We start from the raw sequence: 19,597 nt of genomic DNA on the forward strand, positions 1-19,597 counted from the left end.
TAATACATAGTAACAAACAGTAACAATTCGTCACGCGTCACGCCTAATGAGCGATCCCTTACAGTGCGTCATATTATAACCTTAATTCTTTAAGTTGCCACGATCTCTTCCTACCGGCGGGAAGCTGCACATGGGCTGCTCTGAGGCCTGATGCTGAGCGCTGAATTACAATTCAAGTTCTCATTATAACATGCCGCGGATGCGGTCGTTATACTGCAACGTCAACGTTCTATCCCCTGATCGCAGCCACAGTGCCGCCAGTGTGGCGACTATGTACTCCTGATGGCATAGTGCTAGTACTAGTTCTATGTAGCATATTCAGGCCAATTCGATGGTTTCCAGAAACCAACACGACCAATCAATTAATCAAGAGTCGAAGAAGGTATCTGCCGTGATGGACGGGCAAACCGCCGGTCTCTCCTCCGAGTCAAATCTCAGCGTTCTGCGTACCTCCACTCCCTCTCCTGTCTTCACATACTCAAATTTTCTCATTAATCAAACTGACACTGCCCTCTTTTCAGGTGGTTTGAAATATTGAACTTCAAGTTCCATCACCAACGTGTTAGCCCAGCGATCGTCTTGAAGAGCCAGTGCATCCTGATCTGCATCGGATATTGCGGTTCACTACGATGACACAGCAGGCCAACTCACGGCAAAGATTTTATGGACGGAGCGTTCATCGAAAGCCACGAGATAGAGCTTGTGGCGTTGTTAACGGACATTTTGAGAACAACTTGCAACTATCATGCTGACGTCGCGAGCGGCCAGTATGGCTTCTTTCAGGCAAGAAATTCTTGCCTGATACCTTGCAGATCGCTGGAACTTTGAATGAAATTGAACCAGGAGCATATCGAGCTTCTGACCGTCAACCGTCTTCTGCAGGAGTTCTTTTTTTCTTCACGCAGATGACCTTACGTTTTACTGGATTCGCGGCGCAATGTCTACCTTTCTCGCCCTCATCTCCGCAAGTAGTGAGTAGCCCGCCACCATGTAATGTTCTCCGTTGATTCAGTCGACGGCTACTAACAGTCCTTCATTAAACCATCATCTCACGTCTGTCACTAGTGATTCGCCCACACTTTGATACCCGTGCTCAGGCCTCAGGGACTGCTCATTCCAGCTCATTCCCCGTCCATTACCTCTCTCCCTCTCCCATCTTCTCACGAGTCACAGTATCTCAGGACAGTTGATATTCAAGCCTCAGTCAATTCATGAATAATGACATTGTGAATTTCCCCTGTTATTGAAAAAGGGTCTAGATATCCCCAGTCTCTGATGCAACATTAATGTGCTGTCAGGAGCTACGCTCCCGAGAACAAGGCTTGCTGTCCGATTGGCTAAGGTAAAGAATGTCATCTTGAGCTCTGACCGCGCTGGTGCTTCTCGAATGTGATCTCCTAAGTTGTAGCCAGAAGGTTGCTCGTCTCTTTCGGTTCGTACAGATAGGGGGAGTCGGCATTTTAGTTGCATATCCAGAGAAGGCTAGCGATGTCCACACAGCCCATATTGCACGTCCCTCACATATATACTACGTACTTTCAAAAAACATCAAATGATTTGATAGTCAGTCTACTGTACAGTACTACAGGCTTAGTTCGATAGCAGACCCGAGTCAGCCACACCCCCAATATGCTCGCTCGTACCGTCACCTCTTTCAAGTTGTATGATCATATTACTGTACACGTGTGCATATTGCACCCTACTTTTCATCTGTCGTCCTTATTTCCAATCCACTTACTCGGAACCGCCGGCGTTCGATATTCGCTCAGCTTCCGATCACGCCACGCAGACCCGGCGGCTGTTTTATTACTTCCTCGGTTTGGCCGTGGAAAATTTGGTCAATTCCTACACTTGATCACTAAGACACTGCCATCTATCTGAGTCGCGACTGAGACTTACAGGCCTTTCTAATTATCAATATATTCAAACCAGTTATCCATTCTTGCCAGGGACATTCCAGCCAACCATGAGGCACAGTCACCGTGATGGTCCGAATGATAAGGAACGTGTATTTAGTCCACGACCTGTCCAAGATGCAACTTGCAAGTCGTCATTCAGGCATGCTGTGACAGACTGGCGGCGACTTGATACGCTGCAAGTGTACAGTTGGGACATATCCCTACTGAATCAAGAGCGGTCTGGACTCTTCAATAACTGCACTGACAATGAAAGTCTATCAAGCGCGGAAAGACGGAGCTAAGCACCAAGACGCTAAGATAATTGAAGGCGCTTATCCTGATTCACGCTAAGTAGATGTTTCGGTGACCGTCCCAAATTCATTGAATAGAAGCTGAAATCGTTGGGCTCAGCTTGAATCTGGATTTCACGGTTTGCTCTTGAACAAGCGTTTTAATGATCAAATCAGCTTTGCCAAGAGTCATGGGAGCGAACTCATTTTCGCAGGAGAACGGGGATATCAGGGCACGAGTCCAATGGTCGACCGTGGAATGAGCATTGCACCAGCCTGTCCGAGGCAGTCGGCTAGCCATAAGACCGCCAACTTCTCATGGCTCATACTTACAATCAATCCAATCGTGACAGCAATGGAACTTACAAAAGGGTAGTATCCCCGTGGATCGTTGGGGCTGTTGTCAAAACAGATAAATAGCACGGCCCTGCTGATATTGTCCTAACACACTCCTTTCTACTCCAACTTGACGGTCTTGGTGCCGTTCATAAGATCAGAAGCTTAAAGCAGTTCGCGACCTCTAGCAAGATGGTGAACTGGAAATCGGAGGAAGTGATCCAGATGGATTCCAGTGCGTATCGGTGATGTTTGCCTTGGTTTTGCTCATCCGACCTCAGTGATCTTCCTGAAGTTTATGCATGCCCTCCTTGGTCTATACTTGTGAGCTCAACTTGGCTACGCAGTGATGATTATGATCTAATGGGCGACTCAGATGGGAAGTCTTTATCTCTCTGGACTTCGACTGGGCTGTCATGACAGGCAAGACGAGGTTCCGCTGGCCACTGGTGAGGACATTTCTGGTGCTTTGCTGAAGTACATTTCTAAACCTGTCGTTCACCAGGTTTTCTACTTTGCCGGCCGGTATCTTCTTCTTTTTGCGCTCATCGGAATGTAAGTGTGCTATGCTTTTGTTTCACCGCTTCTCACCCCTCACCTAGTGCTGTAGCCCTGGATACACCAAGGTACGCTGCGACGTCAGTTCTCGTTCCTCGGTAAACACCTCTGTTTCTCGCCAGTGAAATCAATTGTCAAGCACTTTATGCCTTCAATCAGGTGAGTTCACACCATGGGAAGAATGGCATGAAAAATCATTCCATTTAGTTAGCTGGTAATGCGGCGGTCGGACTCGCGAGCATTAACCTTTCTTTCCGGACGTGAGTCAAAGATTGATCATGTCACATGCCCGTCTCATCTGGTGATAGGATAGCTATCTGGTCTCAGAATATCTGGGTCGTTATCTTCCTGGTGTTGATCATCATCGGGCATTGGTCCCTCATCTTGCAAGGTATATCACCTTCTCATAAGATTGTGAAACTAGTTGATTGAGCGTCCTCGCAGGTGTCCTCCTGACTGCCGTCTGGCGTCCCGGCATCGGTTGTGCAATCACTTACAGTGATACCACTATCCTTGCTGCCACTTTTATTTATTCAATGTGTCTCGATTTTGTGGTCTTGTGCCTTTCGGCATATAAGCTCGCCTGGACACCTACGCGGAATGGCACGAACGGTGCACCCACCAGACTCGTCAGGATGTTATTCTCCGATGGCTTGATATATTTTTTTATCGCGTATGTCTGTTTGTATTTCCTTTCCAGAGCTATTCAATACATAACATTTCCTGCGTCAGGTTCGGGTCCAATGTGATCGCGACAATTATGATGGTGCTCGACTTGAATGCCACCATGAGTGTCATTTGCAACGTCCCAGCTGCTATTGCTTCAACAGTGAGCCTAGTTTCTCATACGCTCATTTTCTTGCTAGACTATTGAATACAGATTGTGGCATCTCGTGTTGTCAGGCGGCTGACCAAGTTCCAGCGTTCAGGACTAGAGATGATGTAAGTGTGTTTTGCTGTATATGGGTATGTCGGAGCTGCTACGATGTTCAATTTTTAGCAGCTTGCCTCGGGAAAACTCCGGTACTCCATTCAAGAACACCAATGCAGGACTTTCCAATCCAGTTAATACACCAAGTACCGCTAGCATTCACGTCGAGGTGGGCAATAAACGCACATAGTGTGCCTTTCTTTCCTCATCAATGTCACTGCGTACAGATGGACGCCTTTACACATGCGGCGAATATTGACCTTGAGGGGTATCCTGGCGTCCGTCGCACCACGTCTTCAGCAGCAAGCTACAATGAGGACCATAAGCCGGTTCAGGTAGTTTGACGTAAATGCCGCATTGTCTGGACGTCTTCGATAGACCAAGTAGTCTCGCGAGATGCTTTAGCATTTATTTTCATCTGGACCATTCTCAATAATCCAAGTTGTTCATTATTTACCATATAACGTATTCTTAAGGTACTGTTCGACGGTTCCTCGCCAATTACAATGAGACGCCAGGTACACAATGACGAGCCCAAAATTGGAGTTGATATCGTCATAATTCATCTACAGTGCGATTAGTACACATGTGGATGACATGGTTCATCAGGCAGGCCACTTTTTCAGTTTCAGGGATGGCAGATTGAAGCCCATTCTGCGCTGGCGCGGCTGGCGATGTGCCTGCCTCTGGGAGACTGAAATTGGTGGCCTCAAGTGTGATGGAGTCTACCTCTGACAACGCCAGAGGGCTCTACCGTACGGCAGTCCCTGGAGATTGTTGACTAACGCGGAATAATGAGGTATGATCATTTCCAGGTGCGTGAAGTCTTTGATCATGCTCACATGCGCGCCATCGAGCATCACATGTTTACCCAGGATGAGTTTGTATAATGTTGGAGTTTCGAATTTGGCCATGTAGGTTGCGATATGAAATTGTGTATACGTGAAAGTTGCCACGGGTTTATGAGCGTGATGGCTTCTAGGAAAGGAGTGAGGTCAGAAGCACAGGATAGACTGCAGTTCCTCGGGCTGCATTATCGTGGAGATCATGATGAGTGTGCGGGTGTGGGTTGAATGCCCTAATGCTAACTGGATGACATTATGAAAATTGCTGTAAGCATATATCACAAGCCTCAATGAGGCACCCTCACTAAAAATCTAGCCAACTTCTCTTGTGCACTAGTAAGCACTGGCAGCGATGGGGCAATACAAGTCCACAGAGCCCTTAACTTAAAGATTAGTAATACACTCACGTGACGTGCTGGCCGTATTGCCTCCACCGTAACTCCAACGTAACATCACTGGCAGATACCTTCGTCCGAGTTAGGCATGCATCGTACGTCGACACGCTACGTAGTACGCTTTGTGTCCTGAGTCCGCCGCTGTGTTTATAACATCAAGGAACTTATGCATGGTGGCAAGATTTGAAACTCCAATCGTCCTCGATGTTCACAAGGTGACGTGAAGGCTCGCTTTCTAGGAACTTTACCAACCTATGTACTTACCGAGGAGACGCAAATAGTCTTTTGACACGTTCAAACGTTTGTCTACAGGATTGTACTCGATTAGTACTCGATAAGTCCGCTTCTCTGCGCCCATGGGAAATTACCTGCTGTGATTGCTGTACGTCCCTATCCTAGTAGCACCCCAAGCGCTTAAGCCTCCACATTCTGATGGGTCAACCATCTATGATTGGTCACATATATACCGCTCTCTACGGAGCGCTTGCGAAGTACCCAGCCTCCAAGCCTAGAATACTATCTAGGACTTCCAGTGTCCAGGGTGAGCTTGGCCGTATCTAAGCCTCGTGTAGGAGATAACGACTATAAAAACGGCGATCAGAACACTTCATGATTATTACCGTCCTTCTACCCTCGTCTGTAGTTTGTCGTAGTGAGCTTATCCATGACAGCAGCAAGAATGCAACCAAATGAACCAGTAATCCCTGGGGCATTAGCAGTAGGTCAAGCTGATACTTCGTGAATTCGGTTCTGACATTCCTTGCAGGAGAATGTTCCTGAGCGCCCGCTCATTGAAAAAACGGAGAAGGCCGAACACCACTACTTACGACGTTGGCAGATATGGGCTAAGGAGGCCGATCCAACAAAGCAAACTCCCGCACAAGGATGGAATGATCAAGGATGGGGTGCTCCACCCGTGGAATATGCTTGGCAACCATATGACCCATCATCTATTCAGCCTGCGCCACCTCGCGAGGACGTCGATAATTTCTTTTACCTCAACATCCGGTATACTAACCGGGACGGTACGACATACGATCTAAACTCTGGCTCCGTGCTTAGCTTTTCACAGCGGAACCTGATGTAGTTTTCAGTCATTTCAGCAACACCCTGATCGACTTCCTGCGGTCCGTGTTTTCGAGTATCTTCCTCTGCAAATCTTCATCCCATCTTCTTAGCATGTCTATTGGCGACGAATTTTTCGACACAAATCCGGACTCATCTCTCACTCACTTTGTCTTCAAACTTGATGAGCTCAAGGCCCACCTTTCGGATGCACGCTCAGCTTTGTCTAACCTTTCAGGGGAGGAGTTGAGGACAAAAGCGCAAGAACTTGGCCGCTTGGATTCGCTGACCCGTATGCGTCATTTTAACGATAATCCTTGCGTTAGCCATTAGCTAAGCTCCACGTCAGCGCAGCAAACCGAACAAGATGCCCAGCAGTACCTCGAGGATCTCGTCAATCAATTGGACGTTCTCATACCTTTGGTTGAGAAAGAATTCGAGCCCATGTGAGCACTTCTGTATCGCAAAATCAAATGATGCTTATTCCTATTTTACTAGATCCAAGCGCCTAGAATTAGAGCTATCTTACGGCCACATTTCATTTGATCTTCTCTTGTACTACTTCAAGAAAGGAGAGAGATATTATTACGAGTTTCTGGGCGATAAGGTCAGTTATGATATTTTGCTGGATGTTGTACTGAGCGACTTATACGAATTAGCTGGCCTTTGTACTAGAGGACACAAGCATGGACTCATCTTTTCGGCAAGCATGTTTCCTCCGATATTTTTGTTCACTTTTGACGTGACTCCAACCCTTAGTATCCTGAACATTAATGGCCATGGTATGATATGGGATGGCCTTGGACACATCCACGAGCACAGAGGTGTTGATATTCCTCGTTACCCCGTAAGCTGGACCTTCTTGCTACTATTGTTAGTTTTCACCGATGGGATTGCAGGGGACAAAGGCGTTATCTGATCTTCAGTGCAAAATCGTGCAAGATGATGTGCACAATGAACTGACTGGTATGTTGTTTCTGTGATGTTTGGCGACGTACGTCCCTACATCTATTCCTTCAGAGCGCGGAAGATTATATACTGCTGTGTCAGGCGTTCATTTCAAGTCATGTGCGTATTTTTTGGTGTCTCGTTATGTTTGGCTGATCTATCACTCAAGATGATGGCGTAAGCTCTTCGTCACTCTCATTCATGAAGCTTGACGAATTTACCCCAGCGCCGCGTGGTCATTGATGAAAATGGCTATTGTGGCAGAGATCCGGGGTATTTACCCTCTGATGTCGATGTCGTGAATGATATGCTAATTCGAGGTTTAGTGATTATGATGATTATGTTCCTCCGCGTTCAAGTAGAAAACGCGTGACATCTCCGCCTGCACCTGGTTGTGGCAATGCAGGTCTTTCTCGTCCTGATTCCCCTTACGCGTACGTGCCGTCCTGTTACTGAACGTCATCATTCATGAAGGTATCCGTTAGCGGTGACAACTCAGGGCAGGAATTGTTGTATGTTCTCACTAGTGCTCGTGAATGTTATACTCATAATGACATCAGGGAGTTCCCGGAAGACCAACTGTACCTCTTACCAGTGAAAGTACATGGTTTCGATGTCCGTCGCAAGGCATGTACCAGTACATTAATATGTCCATGGAGCCCTCATGCAACTAACCTTGCGTCAGACTTGGGAGACGATCGACGTTCGTAAACTTGAGGAGATCCATTTCGATGAACATGCTTGGGACCATCTCGTTCTTAATAAAGCGACAAAGGTAGAAGAAACATTGGCAATTGAACTTGAAGGATCAGCTTCTGATAGTTGATTAGGTTCTTGTCAAAGGGCTCGTCAATGTCACAAAGACGACCAATACATCTGGGGAGGTATTCTCTGATGTCATTACTGGGAAAGGTGGGGGAATGGTGAGGACATCTCTATACGTGGATGATTCTGGTGTCACCAATAAATTTTCAGATTGCGCTCCTACACGGTCCGCCTGGGACAGGCAAAACGCTGACCGCAGAGGCTGTGGCTGAACACCTGAAACGACCACTCTACGTTCTCAGTTCACTTGAGCTTTCGACTACACCCGCTACATTGGAGAAAAATCTGGGTGATGTCCTGAGGGTTCGTGAGCTTAATTTTTGTTCGCCTTTTCTTGATCATAGCGCTGTCACAGCTTGCAACGACATGGGATGCAGTCGTCCTCATTGACGAAGCCGATGTGAGTTGGTTTCGATATCTACGCGTCATGTTCATTCCATATGCTGCACCTATAGGTATTTCTGGAGCAAAGGAGTCTTCACGAGGTCTGTTATTATACATCTCTTACAAATTGCAATGTCTGAACATTCCTGAAGTTGGAGCGCAACGCCCTCGTTTCTGTTGCTCTTCGGGTCCTCGAGTACCATCGTGGCGTCCTTTTCTTGACTACCAATCGTATCCAGGCCTTTGACGAAGCCTTCTTATCCCGGTTTTCCATTGGTAGCTACCTCTCTTATTAAGAATCCTTCCATTACCTGACGTCTGTTAAAGCCGTGAAGTACCCAGAGCTGGATGTTGACGCCCGCTTGACTATCTGGCGAAAGTTCTTTGAGCTTGCTGGGTGCGAACTGTGGGGAGGCAGTGGACAGCCTGGAGACGGACGGCAGAGCCCGGACGAGTTTGTCAAACTTGAAGGACAAGAGCCGCAGTGCTATGTTTCGCTTGCTGACCTGAAGGAACTGGCCGCGAAGCCTTTCAACGGTATGCGCTACTTTTCATACTTGAAACATTTCCATTGACTAGTCGCAAAAAAAATTAGGTCGCACTATCAAGAATCTTGTGCGGACCGCGCAAGCGTTGGCCATGTCATCGTATGACATTTCCTTGTATGATGTATTCCACAGTACTGATACTTGTGGTTTTAGGGACGAACCGCTTTCCCTTGAACACGTCAAAGTCGTGGTTGAAGCGCAAGAGAAATTCTTGACCGAGTTTGCTAAAATCAAATTATGATTGTGATCTTTGGTTATCGTGTAACAAGTAGTCATGTTGTTTTGTATGTAAAACCGGTGTTTGTGATATGTGGAAGATGCATTCTTAATGTCTGACTTTCTTCTAGACTCCTAAGATACTTGGTAGTGTTGTGCTGAGGAAAAAAAATACACTAAAATTTATGTAGGATGTAATCTGACTGGCTCAAACTCAAACACCTACATATAACCATCAGACCATAAGTCTTTGATAAGGCCATCTGATCTATGAGCTCGTATTCGCCTGGTTGCCAGGGCCCAGGACCTTGGTTAGTGTGAGGGCAAAACTGCTTGCTTTAGTTTTGCCGGTTATAACCCGGCTCGGCGAAACCGGCAAAACTTGGTTGCAGAATCTGTGTACGACATTCCTAATGATGACTCATCAATATTTTGCCTCGTCCCAGCCGTCACCCTCGCCATTGTAATTAACCACCTCAACCTCATCTAGAACAGTCTGTGGTATTATTCCTTGTACATTTCGACGATCCAACTCGTCAAAATCAAAAGCATTTCCATCGAGCACGTCAACTTCGTTACATGATGCTCTGAACTTCTTCAGTCCTTTTCAACTCTTCGAGAGCTGGAAATTCAACGGCAATATCGTCAGGCGAGATACTCTCTGGACCAGCAAGAAGGTCATCTACATTGCGAAGCTCAGTCGAGAGCGGAGGTGCCCATGCGAAGGATGTTTCAAGATTCTGTGCAGTCTTGACAACAATGCCAACCTCTTCACGAGTGTGCATGTGAGCATGTCGACAGTGGGTGGACTTCCCAGCCTCCGCAGCGGAGCAGTTGCATTTTGACAGCGCTTGATAAGATGATTCGGTAGGCTGTTGTCACGACCTTGGATTCGAGTACCTGATGAGTTATCTGTAGTGTTTGCATTTCCAGTAGTAACGATGTGAGCTGTTGTCAACTCGTTCCAGGCGCTCGAAATTGTCATTGATCAGTGATGCAAGGGGGCGCCCTCCAGCATGCACCATCTTACTTTAGGGACGTCGTTTTGCAATGTGCATGTTCTCTTGAATTCAAACTATGTCATCAGAGATCTCAATTACATCTCCGCGAGTCTCGGATACCCTGGAGTTCTACCAAGTTTTGCCACCCTGAGTTCTGCCGAGGACCAGGCACAACCAGTTTTGCCGAACCGGTTGGCAAAACTCGGTAGTTTTGCCAACAACGTTATCCAAGATGTTGTAAATGGGTTTCGCACAATCTCTGTACGGCCCAAAGTGGCAGTTGGTGCTAGGTGACCGTGATGTACCAAGTTCGTCAAGGTATTCAGTCTCCATCATCAGTGCCTACTGTAGGCTACTAGTAAGCTCACCGTAAGCATCAAACTCCTTTCGGACAAGCGAGAAAACCGGCTACAATCCCCTGTCGCTCGGTTCCAAGGTACGAGCAATTACCAGTGCACCGTTCATCAAGGTTCATCACAACCACGTCATCCTGTTCTTGTCCAAGGGACCTTGTCGGCGTCCACAATGATTCACGCATCCCCGAGTAGTCATAGTAGTAAATACCCTGAGCAGATACTTTTTGTATTAATTACATAGTTATATATATTGAGCTCCAACTCACGAGTGCAACACCGATCGACAAGTCGATTAAATGGTCGCAGACTGGCTGAAGTAGTACTTACCAAAGCACATAGTTGTCCAAAATCAGCCAGACTGAGACGTGGGATCCAAGATTGCTGCAATGTCATGTGGGTTCAAGGTTGGGAGGAAGCGGCATTAATCAGGTCGTGTCATGTCTACGTTTCGCATGCGCGTTTCAGCCTCATCCTCTCCATTTGTCAAGCCTCAATCCGAACTCATTCTGGGCTACTATCTACGTAGTAACCGTTCAGCACTCTCACTTCAAGTTCAGCACTAATTTCGGGTGCACGTCGTGGATTATCGAGCACGCTCTCCGTCTTTTATTGTGCCGCACTTCCCGCCGTATATTTGCATATCTCTCCCACTCGAGATTAGCTTAGTACCTTTAATAGCTTGCATGGAGCATGTCAGCATGATGCGTGGGGCAATTTTTTTTAGATCATTGTTTATTGTCCGGTGGGGTGGAGCACTATGCTGGACAGTACGTACGGTTGACGTACGTTATTTGGTCCAATCTACTATTGTATGTGCAGTGTGTTCTGACTCTTCTGAGTGTTACTATGATACTGGTCCAGGCTTGCGCGAGGACGATGGACGCCGTCTTAAGGCGCATTTTTGGGGTTGGTGGCTCGTTGGCTATCCAGAACAATTTTTATAACGAGCATGGAAACTACATGATATGGAAGGGGCGAATGAGTGGAGGCCAGAGCGGCGGCGTGGTCACGGCGACCCCCTGAGCGTGTTTGTAACGTGAAAAGTGGGCGCTTGGATAAATTAGAATTCGGACTGCACTAAGGGAGATGGGTTTATGTCAAAGGAGGGCATTGAACTGACTTGGAATGTACATGAATATTCAGAGGAGTGAGCAGCGCACGCCGGACACAGTCACGGTGTTGAGAGGCAAGACACTAACAGACAACGTCAGCGAAAGAATAACTGTTGGAACCAACAAAAGATGGTCTCCTCGGGGTCTTGCATAGGCTTGAAACTCGTACCTTGACTCGGACTCGGGGACGCCACTTCTGGGAACCGAGAATTTTCAGACGAGAGGGACTGGTTACTTGACAAAACCCTAGCCGTGGGAGAAGGGGACGGCTCAATGGATATGAGTGCTTTTCCCTGTGCCACCGTGGCCAATCAGTCGACCAATATTACAGAAATCCCGGCCACACTAGATCCTCGGGTACAAACACTGAGTTTCACAAGTGCTGACTCGGAAAAATCAGACAGTGACTGCATGGTCAGTAGTATGAGAATGGGGAGTAGTAGGCTATTAATGACTACGTAATATTGATAAACGGTCGCGACGTTATATGTATTCATACGCCGGGTAATCATAACATCATATGATCAATAGTATACGGATCTACACGATTGAAGCGCTGATATCTGCGACCCAAAGATCCGAACCACCCCTAGATATCAATACACCCGTTACACTATATAATCCCATGCTCCGGACCGTGGTACTAATACCCCAACTTGAACCTTCTCTCAATCCACATCATGTCAGACGCACCGGAAGTCCAAGTCAAGGCCACCTCAAACGGCATTCCTGTCCCAAGCTTCGACTTGCCAGTCAGTTATTGTTGTGGTCCTCACCAGTTCTTTCTAACAAGGCACTAGTTACCTGATAGACCAGAAATCATCACCGCCAACATTCAGAAGCTCACAGAGCTAACACCCAATCCGTACGTGCCATGTACTTCAAACGCAAGTGGGTACACATATAACACATTGCATACATGCAGACGCAACAGGTTCATATTCAAGGCGCTGATAAAGCACCTGCACCAGTTCATCAACGAGACCAGGCATGTTTATTTCCTGCTGAATCTCCAGTTCCCGACTGACGCCACGACTATCCCTAGTTTAACCACAGAAGAATGGATGGCAGCAATTGATTTCTTAACGCGCACTGGACAAAAGTGCACACCATTGCGTCAAGAAACCATTCTGCTATCAGATGTCCTAGGTGTTTCTGCTCTTGTCGATTCGTTAAATAATCCCATTGCGGGAGGGGCAACCGAGAACAGCGTCCTGGGTCCATTCTTAACGGAGGACGCTGCAGATGGTGAGTTGCAAGCAATTCCAATGCACGTCTAGTTGTAAATAGAGTCGCAGTGAACTTCGGTGAATCGATTGCGTCTGAAGGAAAGGGAGATTACATGTACGTCGAAGGTCGGATCTTGACGACTGACGGGCAGCCAATCCCTAATGCCGTCATTGAAACTTGGGAGACCGATGCTAATGGTTAGCTCCTGCCGAACCTCATCTTACGATTCATACTCATTATTTCTGTCAGGATTCTATGACATCCAATACGAAGACCGCACTCATCCCGATTGCAGAGGTCGCCTACGCTCTGGTGACGATGGTAGATTTGGCTATCGTGCTGTTGTACCAGTAGCGTACCCAATTCCTGGAGACGTAAGTCGATGTTTCATGCCTACGTAACCTTTCGTTAAAAATGCCGTATTTTTAACAGGGTCCTGTTGGTGAACTTCTTCTCCTTCTTGGTCGACACAACATGCGGCCAAATCATTTACACATGATGGTCGAAGCTCCTGGTTTCCACAAGTTAGTCACGGCATTTTATCCGGATGGCTGTGACTATTTAAGAAGCGATTCCGTCTTTGGTGTTAAGAAATCCTTGGTAGTGGTATGTCTGGCTTCCTGAGTTTCTTTGAGGCCACTTGGTTTGACACACCTCTTTACAGAACTTGAAGGATATTGTAGACGATGAGGAAGCTCGTAAACGTGGGTTTCCTCACGGCGACTCGTTCAAGCTATTGCAATATGACATTGTATTACTCACGGAAGAACAATCTACCGCGATGCGTGCTGGCATTGAGGAGGAACGCTACACGATTACCGAGATCATAAAAAGCACTAAATCATAATGGACTTCATCATGATACTGCATTATCATTATGTATTTTGGATATTCCTATGTATCTTAGTCATGTTATTTGCTGTTTTTCGGAACGCCCCGTGTGACGTGGAATGCAAAGTGGACAATGATGTCGATGAGGACCTTCCCAAACACTAAAAGCATGTAACTAGCCCGATATATAATAGCATACATTCACTATGTACAGGTACTTGACGCAAACACAGGTCACGCCATCTCAACATCATCTACAGTGGCTGCTTTCTTGACTGCAACACCTTTGTCATCAGCCATGAAAATGTCGAGCTCTTGATCAAGCTGCTCAGCCGTGGGAGTTTTGGATCGCGTAGGCTTTGGAGCCTTTGTCTTCGATGACGAGGCAACTTTTGCGGATCGTGGTTGGCGTGTGCGAGTCAGGCTAGCACTGAGAACGCAAGAATGTGATTAGAGCAGTGCTAAAGGTGTGTTTCACTCCTTACCCTCCTTGCTGTTTCGGTGCAGCACTACCACTCAAGCGCTCTGCCAATGAAGGTCGTTCAATCCTACTCAAGAGCGAGGATGTTCGTAATGGCGCGGTGTCGAACGCGATTTCCATAGGTTGTCCTACATAGTAAAGAAAAATCAGAACAAACGATTGAATTACGACATATGCAGGTCACACTGCAGACTCAAAACTATCGAATAACACTTACCTTTTGCAAGTTTACCATCGAACTGTCTCTTGGCACGCGTTGCTTGTAAGGGTGTCTCGAACGACACAACTGCCACACCAGATGAACGTCCACTGCGGTCGTACTTTAAAAATGAAAAGCGGGTTTCAGGTTCAGTTTCGTTGTCATCTTCAGTTATATGAGCCAGAAGCGAAAGCGATCCGAATCATCCACAAGCATTGTCCGGTCCATGCGAGCGAAATAAAAATCCGGGCAGGAGGTGATGAGGTGTTTTCGAATTCGGAATCATCGTACCCTGATCAAAGGCTCGCGAACGAGCGTGCCTATTTGTCCGAAAATGGACTAAAAAGGGATTTAAGGCGCTTTCTAGTCATGGACGGCATAGAATACCTACCACCAAGTCTTTAGGCGTGATCTCGTAGTGCAAGTTGGATACGATGAGCTTTGTGGTTGAACCGGTGTTGGCTGGTGCGTTTGCTTTTGCTGATTGAAGCGGAGCTCGGTCATGGACCCAATGGCCATCAGACCCTCGAGGACGCTGAGAGCATCAATGAATCAGACGACACACCTGCTACGATGTCAAAACTTACAGCATATGGCTTTCTCTGCCTTTCAGACCTAATGGGAGCCATTATAAGATACTTGAACGTCAAGTAATTAGTTCAATAGATGAAAGCAGAGAAGGTTGTTCAAGTCAAAGAAATATTATACTCCACAAGGTAATAAGCGGTGTTTGAATGCGGCAGTTTCCGGACGCAGCCCCTGAGTCCCGAACATGGTCGTCGTGAAAGTACAAGCAGTACTGTCAGTGAGAGCCTGTAAATTGAGATGCACTACTATTGATAGTCTAATCTTCTCGCCGATCGTCGGTCAAGAAAATGACCAGGGTTTCACCGGCATGCGAGAGAGTCACAACACCGCAAAAGCAGATTCTATTCGCAAGTACACTTTACTGCTCGCAAAAACTACCGACAAGATTGGTACCAAAAAACCACGTTATATCGAACGAATACGACAGTTCCAAACTACAACATAAACGGTCATCCATTGCCTATATTTAGTCAGTGTAGTCAGAAGTTGTGCCAGAGCACAGAGTAAGAGTGATATCGGTGTTGCCGCAAGTATAAACGACAAAGTCAGCAGGAGTATAGCCACCTGAACGATAATTATCAGTCCGCTATACCGATGGCAGTAAGATGGAAACACATACCCGAGCCGTCATTATCAGGGAATGCATAGGCATTATAACAAGTGTCATAGTAGAAAGCGCTGTTGGGGCCAGGACCCGCGTTGTCAACGCAGCCTCCTCCACTAGCGGGAAGGGCGCCACCGCTGCATGCGCTCACAGAGGAGCAGCACGGGGAGTAGCACGTGTCGGTTCCAGGTCCAGGAACGGGCTGAAACAATATGAACATGCATGATCTCAATACGGATAGATTACTCACGCAGCCAGATGAGATCGTGCAAGCGAAATTGTCGCAGCTCGAATCACCGGAGGAAATCTCCATTCCAACGTTATATCCATAGATGAGCGAGATATCATATGTCACGCTTCCGGCGATTGAGTACTGCATTTTGAAGTCAGAAGTTATTTCAATGCCTGCGACCGGGACCCACAAAGTTGAATTCGGCTCTGCTAAAGGGAGTGACACCGTCCCAGGTAGGGCCACCAGTAGTACACGAAGAACCGTCGCTGTTGCATCCAGTACCTAGTAGTGCGGTCAGTGATAAGCTGAGGAGGGGAGCTACACACTTACCGACGTTGATAGCGCCGTCCCAGTCGGAGCTAATGCCTAGGTTTGCACTCTGGCCTGCAGCGACGGTGACATCGTTGTCGATACTACCATAGCTGGTGCCCGTGTTCAAGAAAACAGATTCGGTGCAAGAGTTGACAACGGTGAGAGACTGGGCTTGAGCCACGGTCACGATAGCGGCTAGAATTAAAGCAGAGAGAGTACGTCATTGCAAGTAATGATTAGACGACTTAGAAATGGGAGACGATAATACCTGTTTAAACACCTTATGGATCCCTTTATACCAGAAGTCTTGGGCTGTGAGCGCGTTAGCGTTTTATTGGAAGTGTATACCAAAAATGAAGCCACAGGATCTTGTCACAAACAGTGCGAATTGGCAAGCAGCAGTATGCTGCGAGATGGCCATGGTCATCAATCTTTGACCGGAAACCCTGATTTGGAACAGTAAGAATTGGTGGAAGATGCGGTGATAGCTAAACATTGCACGAAGGGTGCTAAAAGAGGGATAAATTCAAAACAAGTACTGCGCTCAAACGTACAAACAGCAAAATAATCCTTCTATCAGTGCATGACAAGGACTGATGAGGTCACGAAACTATTTCTGATTCGGTGAAATGGACTTGTTCCGAGGCTCACTTGCGGTTGTCACGCACATGAAAGGCTGTAGCACGTTGTGATCAAGCTTGGGTTGGCCACCAGCGAAATTAAATCCAACAGGTAATGAACTATAACATTAAGTTGATCAGGATCAGGGTAGGTTGACGGTCCCGCAATCTACTTGGCTTGTGCTGCAGCTTTCGCGTTGTATACCGGGGTTTAAAATATAAACATCATAATATTGTTTTCAACTCCGCGGCGTATGGTATGCTACACACTTCAAGGTCCAATATTCAAGGTCACACAAATCCCCGTTTCCTACAGACGAGCAGAGTTTCGTGTATGCTTATGGATGCTATGTTGTCCAAACGCCACACCGGGCCTCACGCGCACGATCCGAAGTATCCTAGTTTTCTGTTGTCGTTTCATCTGCATCATGATATCAGAGCCATGACTATTTTTGCGAAGTGGCTTCTATAGCTTACGGTATGTATCACAACGAACGCCCATGAACCGCTGGCAGCTCTATGATACATCGGAGTTTTGTCAGTACTTCGGTATTCTTGGTACGAGCACCCCGCTGCGTATCGATGGTAGCCTTGCTACTGGCACTGCTACTAGCAATGCTACTACGACTGGCCACTGCATCATCATCCCTGGCTCCATACCTCTGCACACCCATTGTGACAGGTTGCGACGCGAAGAAAGATTGATATTTTTATTGCTGTGTCCCTATAGCATGGAAGCCCATCACTGGACTAGGTTCATGGGGTTGATTTTGAATCTTCTTGATGCAGTTCTCCAATAGCTCTTTACTCGCATACGAGTCCTATGCGTCGGCATTTTCGTACGTCGTATTCACACAAAGTTGAATCTTAATACGAGCGTCTACAAGTTTCATCATTCTGTAACCCCACATCCTAGATTTCACTGACCCGATCTGTCACACTTTCGGAAAACAGGGGTTCACCGTGTTCGTCATCATAGTCATTGGGAAATGCATAGTCGCCGACCCGCTGTGCAGTCCAGGCACGGGAAGTGAGTCTCTGTCGCAGAACGTAGCCTATGCTGCCCTACTGGCTACTGGCTACCCATCGCAGCCGATGACACAGACTGTTAGGTCATACTGATACAGTCGGTACTACTTTGTCGCATAGAATGACTGTTACTGCGCTCCCATAGAACGTTTCTATGCAGAATTGGTGAAAATAGACTGTTCAGATCATCCCCCAGAGCTGGTTGCATTTTCTGGGTAGAGTTGTTCTTCAGATCCAGACATGTCTGCAGTCCGATCAACGGATTCACAATCCTCTTTGCCGTGCCGCCGCAGGGAGCACTACATCTGCAAGCCCAAGATACTAAAATGATTTCGAGGCGTGTATTGTGAAGGGATATCTTAATCAAGTTGATGCGAAGGACGGTCAGATCTTACCAGCCATACCTATGTTGGTGGGACCTCAAACACCATCAGACATGCTAGCTTCAGCTTCTATCTTCCAAGCGTCCGTTATAGGATTTCTCTGACGTATATGTAAAATTGCGTACGTGGTCTCTACTGACAATGTCATCGGCAACAAACGGATGGGTTTATTTTAATGGATCAAAGCCCGAGTCGTATTTGAATCAGGCATCTCACGACCACCGAGAGAAGCGGGGTTCTTCGCGTACTGCCGTTGCGAACTTGCTTTAGTCTGGTGGCACTAAATGCAGCTTCTTAACTTAGCTGAAGACGCACTGCGCGGCAAGTGGCATATCATCAGGTAGTCATCGTGATATCTTCCCTGATATTCCATAGCATCGTATGAAAATGATTGGGGCTTATGTGTTGACTTCAAACTTAAATGATGACATTATGTGCAGTGGGCTCCGACGACAAGGACCATACCTTTCACAAATCAGGTTTTTGTGTTACCCCATTGTCCAGTTGCATATGTCCAATGGTGCGCTTCACCAGTAGTCATACAGGAGTAGACTCGACCCTTGATATTTTCAGCTCGTTAAAGCGAGATAGCGATGTCTAGGTAGAAATTTCAACCACCGTGTCGTTGCAAGTGGTACTTGCTTTGATTTCTTCGCTGCTAGTTCTTGGATGCCACCAGGCCTGGAGAGTTCCTCCCCCTCGTCCCAGATGTCACGGTCTATGTCTTGCTTCAATCATGCCTCGTCGATATGATCAGGGCACTCGTCCGATCTGAAGCCATAGCAGGTTGTGCTTTGCGCCTTGAAGATATAGTGGTCAGCCATAGGTTAGTTGAGAATCATGGTTCATGGCAATCACTCACCGGCCCTAGCCAAGTGTCTTCCGATATTCGACATGAGAAATATTCCGACCCGAAAAATGACTCTACTCATGGAACACACGTGATACCGCCGGTACGGTATCACATCGTAATGCTGTGCGGCGGACTAGCTCGGCAATGCCCGACGTTGGGTGAGTAAGACGCTGAAGCTTGAACTAAACCTGGCGGGCCGGAGTGGAGCCGTCATGATCGAGTCGACAGAGAATTTTCCTGGGAGACCTGTACCCTAGAAGAGGGTACAGGAACTAAACCTTTCAGAGAATTTAGTCTTTAAAACCCTCCCAATAGAGTATCAGTCGGTGACAATGAGTGGCCTCCGATATGTTGTCAGTTCCATGGTTTCTGCGACAGCGGCCAGAAACTTCAGTGATGGCAGTGTACTGCCACAACAACTTTTAAGGGACAACGACGAACCAAACAAGATCGGCATCATGCGCATTGCGCACATGGGTGCCCAGCGAAAGCCGGTGATAGGACTCAAGCTGATAGGCTGTCGCGCG

At 47.1% G+C, this 19,597-nt stretch overlaps 5 protein-coding genes across 5 annotated transcripts; 3 read left to right on the forward strand and 2 right to left on the reverse strand.

Annotated features, from left to right (window-relative positions):
* Nucleotides 1-2,716: 2,716 nt before the first annotated feature.
* DFJ58DRAFT_731772 (uncharacterized protein) lies at nucleotides 2,717-4,357 on the forward strand (the record flags this gene model as incomplete). Its single annotated transcript, XM_041386087.1, has 13 exons — nucleotides 2,717-2,759; nucleotides 2,806-2,848; nucleotides 2,901-2,973; nucleotides 3,030-3,079; nucleotides 3,127-3,150; nucleotides 3,205-3,241; nucleotides 3,290-3,342; nucleotides 3,391-3,473; nucleotides 3,527-3,755; nucleotides 3,815-3,911; nucleotides 3,963-4,024; nucleotides 4,083-4,182; nucleotides 4,241-4,357. 13 exons carry the CDS (start codon nucleotides 2,717-2,719, stop codon nucleotides 4,355-4,357), a joined length of 1,011 nt encoding a protein of 336 aa, XP_041240205.1.
* A 908-nt stretch (nucleotides 4,358-5,265) lies between these two features.
* DFJ58DRAFT_47586 (P-loop containing nucleoside triphosphate hydrolase protein) lies at nucleotides 5,266-9,462 on the forward strand. Its single transcript, XM_041380566.1, has 26 exons — nucleotides 5,266-5,468; nucleotides 5,535-5,635; nucleotides 5,928-5,971; nucleotides 6,020-6,278; nucleotides 6,326-6,380; nucleotides 6,432-6,610; nucleotides 6,668-6,764; nucleotides 6,817-6,925; nucleotides 6,978-7,021; nucleotides 7,078-7,165; nucleotides 7,218-7,284; nucleotides 7,339-7,386; nucleotides 7,436-7,443; nucleotides 7,493-7,539; nucleotides 7,593-7,700; nucleotides 7,752-7,778; nucleotides 7,827-7,893; nucleotides 7,952-8,041; nucleotides 8,097-8,189; nucleotides 8,242-8,394; nucleotides 8,447-8,491; nucleotides 8,547-8,576; nucleotides 8,628-8,751; nucleotides 8,803-9,012; nucleotides 9,071-9,122; nucleotides 9,177-9,462. Exons 1-26 carry the CDS (start codon nucleotides 5,458-5,460, stop codon nucleotides 9,262-9,264), a joined length of 2,244 nt encoding a protein of 747 aa, XP_041240206.1. The 5' UTR covers nucleotides 5,266-5,457; the 3' UTR covers nucleotides 9,265-9,462.
* Nucleotides 9,463-12,245: 2,783 nt separating this feature from the next.
* DFJ58DRAFT_805073 (Intradiol ring-cleavage dioxygenase) lies at nucleotides 12,246-13,890 on the forward strand. The gene is made up of 8 exons (XM_041391078.1): nucleotides 12,246-12,460; nucleotides 12,509-12,573; nucleotides 12,634-12,696; nucleotides 12,754-12,956; nucleotides 13,007-13,135; nucleotides 13,188-13,312; nucleotides 13,371-13,544; nucleotides 13,603-13,890. Exons 1-8 carry the CDS (start codon nucleotides 12,389-12,391, stop codon nucleotides 13,783-13,785), a joined length of 1,014 nt encoding a protein of 337 aa, XP_041240207.1. The 5' UTR covers nucleotides 12,246-12,388; the 3' UTR covers nucleotides 13,786-13,890.
* Nucleotides 13,891-15,150, reverse strand: DFJ58DRAFT_805077 (uncharacterized protein). Its single transcript, XM_041391079.1, has 6 exons — nucleotides 15,037-15,150; nucleotides 14,841-14,984; nucleotides 14,741-14,788; nucleotides 14,468-14,570; nucleotides 14,255-14,378; nucleotides 13,891-14,199 (listed from the first exon to the last, which is right to left on the reverse strand). The coding sequence occupies exons 1-6, from the start codon at nucleotides 15,076-15,078 to the stop codon at nucleotides 14,004-14,006; spliced, it is 657 nt and encodes a 218-aa protein (XP_041240208.1). The 5' UTR covers nucleotides 15,079-15,150; the 3' UTR covers nucleotides 13,891-14,003.
* A 206-nt stretch (nucleotides 15,151-15,356) lies between these two features.
* DFJ58DRAFT_747980 (Osmotin thaumatin-like protein) lies at nucleotides 15,357-16,606 on the reverse strand (the record flags this gene model as incomplete). The annotated part of the gene is made up of 6 exons (XM_041387567.1): nucleotides 15,357-15,601; nucleotides 15,657-15,843; nucleotides 15,892-16,014; nucleotides 16,064-16,155; nucleotides 16,204-16,380; nucleotides 16,534-16,606. 6 exons carry the CDS (start codon nucleotides 16,604-16,606, stop codon nucleotides 15,504-15,506), a joined length of 750 nt encoding a protein of 249 aa, XP_041240209.1. The 3' UTR covers nucleotides 15,357-15,503.
* Between the last annotated feature and the right edge of the window lie 2,991 nt (nucleotides 16,607-19,597).

This window comes from Suillus subalutaceus (genome assembly GCF_016647625.1).
Source record: "Suillus subalutaceus strain FC151 chromosome Unknown DFJ58scaffold_111, whole genome shotgun sequence".
NCBI classification, from domain to species: domain Eukaryota; kingdom Fungi; phylum Basidiomycota; class Agaricomycetes; order Boletales; family Suillaceae; genus Suillus; species Suillus subalutaceus.